Source organism: Salarias fasciatus, chromosome 11 (assembly GCF_902148845.1).
Source record: "Salarias fasciatus chromosome 11, fSalaFa1.1, whole genome shotgun sequence".
In the NCBI taxonomy this organism is placed as follows: domain Eukaryota; kingdom Metazoa; phylum Chordata; class Actinopteri; order Blenniiformes; family Blenniidae; genus Salarias; species Salarias fasciatus.
The window spans coordinates 2,254,807-2,266,963 of NC_043755.1; the positions used below are offsets into that span (position 1 = coordinate 2,254,807).

A 12,157-nucleotide genomic window follows, 5' to 3' on the forward strand; every position below is an offset into this window, starting at 1 on the left:
TTACATAACATGTCACTTTGTTCTGTTATATGTCAGCATGTCTGCTTCCTGCTGAAGTATGCGCAAGTGGCATGCGCCCAATAGAGCTCGACTCCATGGTAACGTGCGTCATATCATTTACATTATTGTAAACAACTTGTGTAGACACGCCGGAAAAGTTGTCTGACGACAGATAAGTGTGTCTGTGTGTGAGTCACTGAGGCACACACCTGCAAACAAACTCCGCGGGCCCTGTGATCCCCGCTCGAGCAGTGACTGAGGCCGTATTGATGCAGACGCAACTCACCTGATAACATGTTGTCATTCTTTATTGAAGGGAACTTGAGGGTCATCTCATGTTTGTGTCGATGTATCATTAGATGGTCCTCTGTGGGAAATCGCTGTTGAGAAAGAAGAATGTAAGAATGAGCTACATACAAATACGTATGCTGCATTTGCCAAAAGAATTCAGAATTCAAAGGTTTCTAATTACATTCAGTATTTTGCAATTGAAGAAATTTCTTTTTTTTAAGGCTTTTAAACCTGAAGGGTTATTTACAGTTTGTTTCTCTCAGTGCCGTGCTATTCTGTTTCTCCCCAGTGCGTGAGGCAGAAACTCACTCCTCAGGCCTCCTCATTGCTCCTCTTTATATTACAGTACAGGCAGACATACATGCACGCATGCAGATGTTCACTTTAGGTCGCTCTGCGTCGACATCCTCACCTGGGAACAGCCAGGAGCGTTGCACACATACGGCCTTTCCTGGTCCGAGTTCATCCCTCTGGCCAGCTTCTCATAAAACTATAAAGAAAAAGGGGAAAAAAAGACCAGAAAAAGAAAGCAGGGAGTGGAAATGAATGACTTGAGTTTCCTTGCCAGCGCGCAAAAAGAAAAATACACTCCTTGTGTCATGCTAGACATTAAATTGCCACCACACCTGCACTGGTTTTCTCACACTCCGGTAACCGGGGAGCCATTAAAGCCATATTCACACTAAGGCCGTGGAAACAGTGCATTTAGACACTTTGATCCAGAGGAAAAACTTTAAATAGTTCAACATGCTTACATGGATTGATTTCTTTATGTCAATGCCATTAGCTTATACAGCCATTTAAACCATAATGGACTATAAAGCTATTCATGAATGAAATAAAGAATAAAGCACAATGTATAAATGCACTTTATAAAACAACAAATGTCAAATTAATTTAGCATTAATGTAAACACAGCATGTTTAAAGGAAGTGCATCCATGTGCCTGCAGTGACAACATTAAAAAGCATTTACAATTTCCAGTCAACCATCAGGATATGACTAGTAACACTTTACACAAAACTTTGACACGAACACAAATGCAACTTCTATTCAGTAATGTAAAAATCTCTTTTTCAGTAATGTACCTATGCGCTGGTGCAAGACGAATTTAAGTGGATGGTACATATATCCACTCCTACAGCGATATGATTTCAGGTTTTACTCATACGGCCTTCATATAAAGGATCCGTTCTTTTTTTTTTTTTTCGTTTTTCGATTAGAGTACATGCCTTCGTGAGAAGAAGAAAAGAAAGTGGTGGGAGAGAAGTGTATAATAGCAGTTATTCAATGCATACAAGTTTCAAGATTGCAAATAGGAGCTCAACATAATTGTTCACCTGCGTCTGCTGCCAAAAGTGTACTTCAGAATTAATTGCTAAGTACCCTGGAGTCATCACTGTGCATTATGTCAAAAGTCTGTGGTCTCAGCTATCATTTCAGCTTTAATGATTCAAAGTGAAACACAGTTTTCCCATAAAAGAAGTGTGCTTCACACCTGGGCTCTATATAGAAAATACAGCAAGAATCAGAGAAAAGGCAACAAATTAATAAATATCATCCTGTCTTCCTCATTTCCATCAAGACAAAGTCAAAAACTCGAACACAAACATATTTTTAAATCCCTCATATATATTTATTGAAAGATGTTAAATAAAATAGGTGGAATTTAACTCGCTTTTAGAGATTTCAAACAATGCCAGGAACAAGTCATTCACAGGCTCTGATACGACCTTTGATCAATCATAACTTTTAACGAATTCATGATGCCACAGATCCTTTTATATGCTTAAACCATATTCTTGTAAAAAATATCTTTCATGATTATTCCTGCATAGCAATTCCAAAGTTGGTGAATTAATAAGAAGAAGACAACTTTTTTGTTAAAAGCCTTTTTTGGCCTCTCAAGAATGCCCATAGGCGATTCAGACAAGTCCAATTATTTTGATTATGATCCCACACCATGTCAAGCATTAAAAGATTCCATTTAATAGAAAATAAACTTTTGTTCAGTAATAGTAAAAACAGACTTTTTTTCATTAGAATAACAGTTTTAACAATAGAATGAGGAAAGATAAACTCATTGTATTAGACGTCATTTTTGTCATTAATAAAATAAGTCAGCATAAACCACTATGTGTATTCTTTGTACATCATATCAGCACTGAGCACTGACAGCCACCTTTTTGCAGTCAAGCACAACAATGTAAACCAACATCAAAGAACAATTTCCAAGTACTCCAGACATACCAGAACAATTGATGCGCTGCACGTTCAGACAGATGTCATTCCAGATGTTAAATTAGTATCATTAATCCGCACCTAAGAGCGGCACAGCGCCCAACAACTGTTTACAGCTTTGAGCCTGTGAAGTGATCTCAGCCACCAGATCAGTCTTCTGGTTCCGCACAATCAAAAGCCACAGAGAAAAGCCACAGTCTGTCAGCGTGAGGCCTGAATTCAAAACCCACCGACCACACGAGCACTTGGGCTCTGGATGTCACAGAACAGCCATTCTGTACTTAAGCTCAAAAATGCACGAACTATTCTGAGTAAAATGTTTAGGTTGAAAAATGACATGTAATGTAGGTTCTCCGCCATCGAAACAACTTCTTCCATGTGTTGTGGTGACAGACAGATAATGAAATAATTAGCATTAGATGCTTGGTTTATTTATCATCTGTGCTCTTGATGATGATTAAAACACTGAAACGCTGAAGTATTTACAGCTGTGACACCACATCATTAATTTTCTTTTATTACTCACCATATGCACATTTATTACTTTAATTATTATTTCTTTTTCCTGCCTCCTCCATCAGTTGACAAGCACTGCAGAGCATCTGTAATCCAAGCCAGCGCCACATGTCAAGTGCCGAGCATGAATACCGTCATACACTGTGTACATGTGTGTTGTTTTCATGGGTACAGACTATTTCCTTAAGCACAGTCAAAACACTCAAATATTGTGTTATGCTAAGCAGGGCTGTTTTCCTAACAAGCTGTACTTCATAACCGAGCCTGCAGAACAGGGTCTGGACAGGGTCTCTCTGTCAGGGAGCAATGAGCCCTGGCCTCTCTTTCTGTCACCAGGCCACTCGCTCTCTCTTCTGCAGAGGCCCTAAAAACTCACCTGGCCGCCGTTCACACGCAAAAAAAAAAAAGCTTAACCAACACTGATCTCAAGGATGAAAACCAATACCGGAATGAGTGCCCGTGGAAATTCTGCCAATCGTGCATGATTTCATTTTAGGGTATATTTTTAATCCAAGTTTTCTTCGTCACTTTTGCGTGAAGCTCTTTTCTAAAACATCACAAAGCTCACGTGTTACACTAAGCAACTGAAGCCGATCCTCCAAGAAAGCTTTAATGAGATGAGAAACGCAAAATTGTTTCCATGACTTTTTTGAAAGTAACAAAAAAGTATATGTTTACCTTCCTGTTCCAGTTTCTAAAATGGGACTTGATCATTTCATTACATTTGCCAGAAAATTCAAACCATATGATGCATAAAACTTTCAAGCATTAATTCTCTGAATGCCTCTGTGAATTATCCAACAGCTTTCACACTTCAAATTATCAGAACTCAACGCCCTCTGCCTGGAAAGGGCACTTGGCTCTCATTTAACATAGATGTTTTAGTTTAGCAAAGGAAATTTGGTTACACTTTACATTAACTATATCCTGATGTGAGCGAGGGGAAGGATTAGGGTCCAGCATTCAATTTCAAGAGGAACTGGAGAGGAATTCACCAGGTAGACCGCATTTTAGAATTTAAACAATATGGTGAGGGAAGAAAGGAGGTTGGGGTGCAAAGGCATATGAGGTTAAAGCAAGCACAAACATGCAGAGCAATTCACATCTCCAGGTCCCCATAGCCTGGGTTTTTGACAGCATAAGTTCAAGGCGGGATTACGGCGAGCCCTGAGGCAGGGAGCTCGGCCCTCTCAGACAATGGCTGCCCTGAACTTTGGCTATTGAGCCGAATGCTTGACAGAAAGTCTACTGTGATGTTAAACTCAATAGCTTCCAATTATTGAGCTCCTCCGCAAAATGTAAACTTATGATAAATAGGAAAATTCCCTGTTAGAGGTATACCACTAACACTACTCATATTACTCCAGCTGTACGCGTCTACGCAAGTAAAACATGTCCCAGTATCAGAAATGACAGCAAAATATTTTAAGGTAAAAGCATTTTGTCCTTTCTTACATTGTTCTGATTGTATTGCACAGCTGCAACTTAATTGTGACAAATATAGGAAGAAATACATCTGGAAAACAAAAGTGAGTTCAAATTAAAAGCACTTTTCAGTCTTTGCCACTTGACTTTTATTTGAATTACTAAAATTGCTGTGAGCAATATTCATTTCTCCTTGAATATCTCAGCCACTTACACAAAGTGACACCTTGGTGAAAATTTAAATGTGATTTATTAATATGTCACCAACTGTTTGGGGTGGGGATTTGTATATGGCTCTAATCAGCTTTGCTGGATAATTGAAAACACATTTAGGTTAAGGTCTTTGCAGCTATAGGAGTGCAAGAGGTGGAAGAAAAAGAAAAGTTTTTATCTGTTGCGTGTGGAAAAACTGTAAACCTCCACACTATAATGTACAATTACTGTGTTGCTGGCTCCCTAAAAGCTTTTAGAAACAAAAGTTGGATTAAATGTGAATAATAGACCCATCTAAGCAGTGCATTAAGACTTACTGTTAACACAGCTAATGAAAAGAGACGCCACGCTACGGGGAGCCTGCACGATAATTGAGAGCATGCATGAGAAACAAGTGGTTATTGACAGTGCTGTCACACAGTCTGAACATAATGACAGCGGCCTGAGAGCAATCAAATAATTAAAACATCTTTCTTCTTTTTTTCTCAGCGCGCCTCGTCAGCACAACCTTCCTGAAAGTAAAACCCTCCACATCTAATCAAATATCGACGAGCCTGCAGAATGACGTAATGTTGCTCGCATCGCTGTTAAAGGGGGGATAAATAAAGGAAATTTAGTGCAAAGAGACGCGTGAAATCTTTCTTTTGAAGCGGCGTGACAGCGGAACTGCCGGGCTATCATTTTCCAGACGATCATTGGTGAACCGCAGCACGCACAGTCCCGGGACGGAGCACCGGCTCCGGATCCCGACATGGGACAGGCATGACACTGATGCGGGGATCCAGCTCTGGGACTGCTTGAAGAAGGACAAAAAAAAAAAAACAACAACTTTGGAAACGAGATGGATTGCCGTAAAGTCCAACGAAAAGCATCCTCTGCGTTGAATTCCTGCAGATTTGTCTCCGCTGCTACCTGACAGACAGACCGGACCAGACCGAGCTGCAGCCGCACTTGACTTCAACTTCAACAGTCAACAGACAGGCCAAACAAAACTCACATGGCATCGGATCTCTGCTAGATGCACACACGAGACGAGTTCGGAACAAGGGCAAAATGATGGGAGTTGAAAAAAAAAAAAAAAAGAAAAGAAAAGGTCTGCACCGGGACCGCTGAAGCGAACGAGAAAACAAGCTGTTGCATGAAAAAAAAAAGGAGGGAGGAAAAAAGTGAGAAGAAACGCTTTTTTAACCAACACAACGAACCTGCAGAGGCGCGTGCACGGTCCTCTGCATGGTGGCAAGGCGTTCAACTTACCAAACAAGTGTAGAAAATGTGAAGCAGTCTCTGAGAAGAAACCACGTTGGACTGAGAAAAGATTACAATACGATCTATTTAGAGAAGCATAACGTCACCCCCCGGGTGACGTCACGTGGGATTCCTGAACTTCTAAATCATTGCGGTCCGCTCGTGGGGCGGCGCGAGCGGGGCGGAGTCTGCGCGAGACGCACGCCCACAGGCATGGCCGGACGCTGGGCGACATGGGGTGGGTGTGGCACGGCGCGGCGCGGCGCGGCGGCACCGTCCGGATCTCCGGTACCGGCCGGGAGGGCGAAGCGCCGCATCATCTGACAGCAGCAGTCATCGCAGGAGCTCAGCTCTGAGAGAGACAGGAGGGGGAGAGGGAGTTGTCCGCTTAAATTTATTATTTATTTGCACTTGAAATATTTGTTTCACACTGACAGCACATGTTCCAACTTGAAATTGGCAAAAAAAAAAAACAAAAAAAAAAACTATTGGTTTTGAAGCAAAACCAGACAAAAATAATGACCTGCACAATCCATCCATTATCTAATAAAGTAAACTGATCATACTTTATTTTTCCCCTTGGACAAACTCCTCAAAAAATTTACATGGCAGCCGTGTTTAATCTGTCTAATGGGAGCAGTTTGGGATTCACTGTCTTGATCAAGGACACTTCTACATGTGGACATGTGGACAGGAGAGAGAGAGATATTGAACCTGCAACCTTCCAATTGAGTAAGGATCACCTAACCAATTGAACTCTCCTCCCAATCCTTTTTTTTAAATGGGCACTTCTGACTTTTTTAATTGTCACTGTCCACATCAGTATTAGGTTGGACTTGTCTCTTTGCTACATTGTTCTCTTCAACATCTGTTTCTTTAATGCTGTTAGTAAGCTGTTCAACAGAATCCCCAGCAGTTCATGCAAAAAGAGGAACAGCACTATTTTAGCATTAGTGTGTCATTTCTTCATTCTTTTTCCAAAGAAGAGCTGCACTACCCTCAACGTGAAACAAAGTGGAACATCCACACTTCATACTAGTATTTGATTACAGTTATTTATCTAAAAGAACAACAGTAATTGGAGTCCTTTCAAATAATAATTAGTGAGTTACTTGGGGAATGACCTGTTGAGTTACTTGTAATTGTCTTTCTCACTCAACTGTTAACACTTTTCTATTATTGTATTGTATTATGATTGATTCCCACACTATGTGGTGTTTCATTTGTGTCAGAGCCCAACTTTCTGAATGGTATAAGGACTTCATGTACCACAGTCACCCATTCATGCGCGCTCTCACACACCAGTGGCAATGGCTGCCATGCGATGGGCTCAAATGTGAGATGAAAGTTGAGCAAACACTCTTGCAATTGGATGAAAACAGAGACAAGACATGAGTTACTCCTGTCTTATGTGACGTTTTCCTGTGTATAAATAAAAACATGACATATTTTTTTTGCAAGAACTTTTTCAAAGCTAGTGTCAAAACACTGGTAGAGATGTGTGTGCGAGTCATCGCAACAGTCACAAAACCTCTAAGTGCTGTAAAACAAGAATGGAACAATATTTATGCTAACTCGTCTCATTGCGTGCATCTATATTGAGAATTAAACTCTTGCGCCCCGATGTTGATCTCAAGTTTACCCTTGGGAACCCAACCCTAAGGTCTTCTCGTATTTTACAGTATTTTCTTCTGCAACACACAAAACAGCTCATATTCCTGAGCTCCAAGGCAACTAAAAAACAACAAAAGTACAACTAAAGTTGCATCAGTCGACTAAAGGAAGATTCTTTATATAATCTGGATGTTACTGGGTTTTTTTTTTTTAAGGAATCATTTAGGAAATATTTAAACCAACAGGACACATGAATTAATGTTTAAGGTTATTAATGTAAGAGAGGTAGTGTGAAGAGGTTTATATTAATGATGTAACATAATGTTAGATATCTTTCATGTTGGTGTTAGAGGACATAAGATACATTTGGACCAATCAAGATCACTTTCTCCAGAGGAGGATTTTAATGTAAAACAGTCAAAAAGCTGCTTTTTACTGGACACTCCAGCTTCTGCTGAGGCTGAGGCTCACAGATGGATAACTGAGCATTAAAGACAGCAGCTCTACGGTATTAATAACTGTTGCAAATTTCACATTAGTTACCAAGTTACCCGTTACTAACTTGTTACTGCCAAAAGTAGTTGGTGAATTGTGGTAAAGGTTTCCCCACGAGCCTGTATTGTGAGTTTGTGAGTCAATAGAAGTTAGAGAACTGAAAAAGAAAGTCTGCTTATGTTTTTTTTTTTTTTTTTTGTATTTTCCATTGGTTCTTGCATGCAGGGCACCTTTGGTTGCATTTTTTTGTATGGAAGTTTTTAAATAAGAGAAGTGGATTCAAAGTAAGCATATGAAACTGAAACTAAGCATTTTTATGATGTAATATGGTTTAATGCAAGACCTGCTGTGTGGTAATTTAATCAATCATAAAGTAATCTAGAAATGTGAAGCCTGTGAGCACAAATTGAAATACTGAAACCCAACCCAGAATTAAAAAAAAGACAAAAGGCAACTTTTATGTCTCATGAAATGTAATGAATATTGGAATCTATCGTCATCCATCCATCTTCCATATCACTTCATCCTGTTCAGAGTAGCTGAGCGCCGGAGCCAAAGGAAGCTAACTATAGTCGAAGAGGGCAGAATGCATATCGACACCCAGATCTCAAACATAAACATCCATTTATTCCTAACTGCTCACTCGGTGAACGAAATACTTAATGTTCGATCATTTATTTGCTAAACTATGTGCTTTAGTTACAGCACATGAGACGAGATTCAATCAGCGTTGGAGTACAAAGCGTTTATGCTGGAACTCTGCGTGACCTGCTGGTGCCAACTGGCTGTGATTTCTAGGGCCAGAGACGCTGGTAGTGAAGCCATCCTGGACTCCGGGGATTAATGACTCCTCACACATTGAGAAATGTTTACCACTCGCCTGCGACCACTCCACGAGACACACTAAGAGCTCTGTCACTGAAACAATAACGCAGTCTGAAAAGCCCTCATAACTCAGAGCCTCTCCGCCTCTGTCTTTTAACCAGAGCTTTAATCAACGTTTATGACATCCTTTTGTCTCTTTATTGCCAATATATTTCCCAACCAATCCAAACATTATGCTCCCAGAGGAGCAGACTATTAAGGTAGGAAAGAGCCGATACAGTTTGGGTCACTGACCCACACTAAAGCAGATTTGATCTATATTATACTAAACCTTTTATTATTATGCCTTTGTGCAAGGCTTTTGGGGAAGATCACCTTGAGAGGATAAAAACGGGTGAGGATGCTTTGTCGCAGCAGGTGCGAAGGGTTAAGGAGACAAAATAATGTCAGTGTGGCACAGGTTCTCAATTTGTCAACAAAATATAGAATACCTTGACAAATACTTTATGCAACATTTGCAGATGGATATTTCTACTCTTGTCGCAGACAAAGATAAAGTGATGGAAATCTGGAGCTGTCAGGTTTATAAGTGCAGCACAAATATAATAAGTGATTCAAAAGAATAGCTGAAATTACAGCAAAGAACTGTTTTGTCTGCGACTTGTGCTTGCACTGTTTTGGTGTAATACAGAGATCACTTTTTCTCCTTCATTACGTTGCCCTCATGGTCATCAGTATTGTCAAAAAGAATGACTTAAAAAAACCTGAATTTGAGTTTGGCAAAAAAAAAAGAAAGAAATAATAACAATAATCTCAGAGCAGCTGATTTATGTTTGCTCCATCAAAGGATTCCAGTCAAATTCAGTTTTAATCCAACCATCTCCTTCCTCTGGAGCATTGTATTATGGCAAAGGATCAAGACAGGACGATTAAACTTTAGCTGCAGAGTAATATTTAACAAGATTGCCAAAGGGGGTATAGCACTGCCTCACAGCAAGACCCTGCTTCTTCACCTTGGATGGATGGATGGATGGATGGAGTCTGAGGTCTGATAACATTAACACTAATGGGCAAAACTGTCACTTCATTGTGAGAATGTCTTCAATTTGTGACTGTGAAACCTTATTGGGAGGAAATCGGAGTAGCTGGAGGAAACCGTGACAGAACATAAAAGCTCCACGCAGAAAGGCCCATGGACGTGACACTGAAAGAGCGGTGGTCCCCACCCCCACTCCCACTCCCCCAGATTTTTCTAAATGTCAACTGTTCAATAGATCGTAAGTTGATGGATTGTGAGTCAAACCTTAAGACTGTTACAGAGTATTAAAGTCCACATTGTAGTCAGTCAATCTGGATTATGATGCAAAAACCTACTCATGTGTTTCTCTTTGTAAAAGAATAGTGTGTGTACATTTATAAACGGAGAAACAACAACCATGCCTTATGAAGGGAAACAGTCATACAGCAATTAAAACAAGAATAAGGTAACCTGAAAATAAACAATCTTGTACATGCAATTGCTTTAGTACATTTCCATTTCATCGTTGAAGACATGGTGCCGTGACTCTGAAACATCTGTGCCAGAAATATGGCCGAGCAACTATCACCACTCTGAGCCAGCTCATACACCCAAGTAGCTGATACAACGTAACATATGTGCAGGGAGGTTTCCAGCAGATAACCTCAGTGATGGCTTCACACTTAAACACTCAACGTTTACAATAGGTGGCTGCATGTCAGATAGATTTATAACAATGGAAGATTGTCTTCCCTATACTCTGCATTCGTATATGAGTAGTCTGCATCTTTTTAAAAGAAGTTTGTCCAAAAATATGACTGAACTGGCCTTTAAATGGACGATCAACCACATCTGTAAAAAAGTAACATGAAAAGCAATCATGGTGTAAAGACTTTTGACATTAAATGACACTAAAAAGCATAAAAATAACCAAGAAGCAGCAATTAAGATGAGAGGCAAGGAATTGCAATAGAAACACAAGCCTACGGAGCATTGGAAGCTGTGTTGGGAGCAGAAAAGCACATTAAGAAGTGTAGACACAAAAAAGGGATAGTTCAACATTGCATGTTAGAAATGCTTCTTCTTAAATTGACACATTAATGATTCAAACTTGAATTACATTCAAGTGAGGTTAATTTTCATTTCACTGTAATTTGGTAAGCTGAAATAAGCGTCCACTCCTTGAGAATGTGCCGGTGCCAGAGTAATTTGGGCTCTCTTCTTTACTGTAATATGTGGGAGTAGGGAAATTATTATGTTATTGGTTTTGCTCAAACCTGAAGGGTTTGGTCACTTACCAGCAGCTGTTAAATGTGACTTAGCCTTTGCATGTGTTTCCACGCAGAACTTAAACAACCTCTTCTGCAGACCGAGAAAATCACAAACACATCTATTACCTCAGCTACGTTCATGTGCTGTAACAAATCGAAAGACTAATAATTAGCCAAAACTACATCCATCAAGCAAAACCATCAACAAATTAAAGAAAACAGGCGACGCCAGGATTTTAGCAGATCACCATCAGTGTCCTCAAACAAGAGGCTGCATGTGATGTAATGTTTTCAAAGCAATGTCCCAGTGTTCTCGGGCATTACTGGAAAGATTGTTTTATAATCACTATGGTACCTGCCTGGTCTAAATGAAGCTGCACCCACTGATGAGCCATTACACCATGATCGGGCACACAGTGAAGGTTTCTGAACAGTTAATGCAAAGAAGAGAGTCAACACTGAAAGTTAATGTTGGGTGATCATAACTAGAACAAACATATGAAGATCTGGACAAAAATGTTTCTACGTCTAATGTGACATTTACCCTTAATGTCAGCATAGCAGTAAAATGTTTTGTCACTATGTGGCCTATTCATTGTACAGATGTCGTGCTGCAAGTGATTCCAACTCACCATCTCTACTGAAAACAAATCAAAACAGGAAAATTGTCAGATTTAATCTTTGAAGCAATATTTTCACAGACTATCCGTTATATACAAGCCGTGACTCTGGAAACTGATCACTGAATGGGAAGACTTTTGGTTTGTCTACCTGAAACACATTGATGAATACTATTACAGAATTGGGCATATTGAATATGCTATGCAATGAAAACATAGAAAAACATGTTGGGCCAAAACTTAATACGGGAGTGCTCGTTTTTGTCTTCATGCATGCACCTCCATGGCTTATTATGGAGAAATGTAGAGGGGCCTTTTCTCTGAACATCAAGTTCTAACGTGACTCATATTCATCTCCTGAACAACACTGCCTCTCTGTGGCC

The 12,157-nt window shown here is 40.0% G+C and overlaps 1 protein-coding gene across 2 annotated transcripts in view; it reads right to left on the reverse strand.

The window, feature by feature from the left end:
* creb5b (cAMP responsive element binding protein 5b) overlaps positions 1 to 6,003 on the reverse strand; it is a 37,386-nt gene extending 31,383 nt beyond the window's left edge. Inside the window, exons 1-3 of one of the 2 annotated variants that reach the window (XM_030102534.1) lie at positions 5,941 to 6,003; positions 704 to 781; positions 287 to 380 (exon numbers count right to left, since the gene is read on the reverse strand). In XM_030102534.1, the coding sequence (XP_029958394.1) occupies positions 287 to 380; positions 704 to 757 (148 nt within the window). In that variant the 5' untranslated portion in view covers positions 758 to 781; positions 5,941 to 6,003. Of the gene's footprint in view, positions 1 to 286; positions 381 to 703; positions 782 to 5,888 lie in introns of both variants that reach the window. The other variant, XM_030102533.1, reaches the window with a different exon arrangement.
* Between the last annotated feature and the right edge of the window lie 6,154 nt (positions 6,004 to 12,157).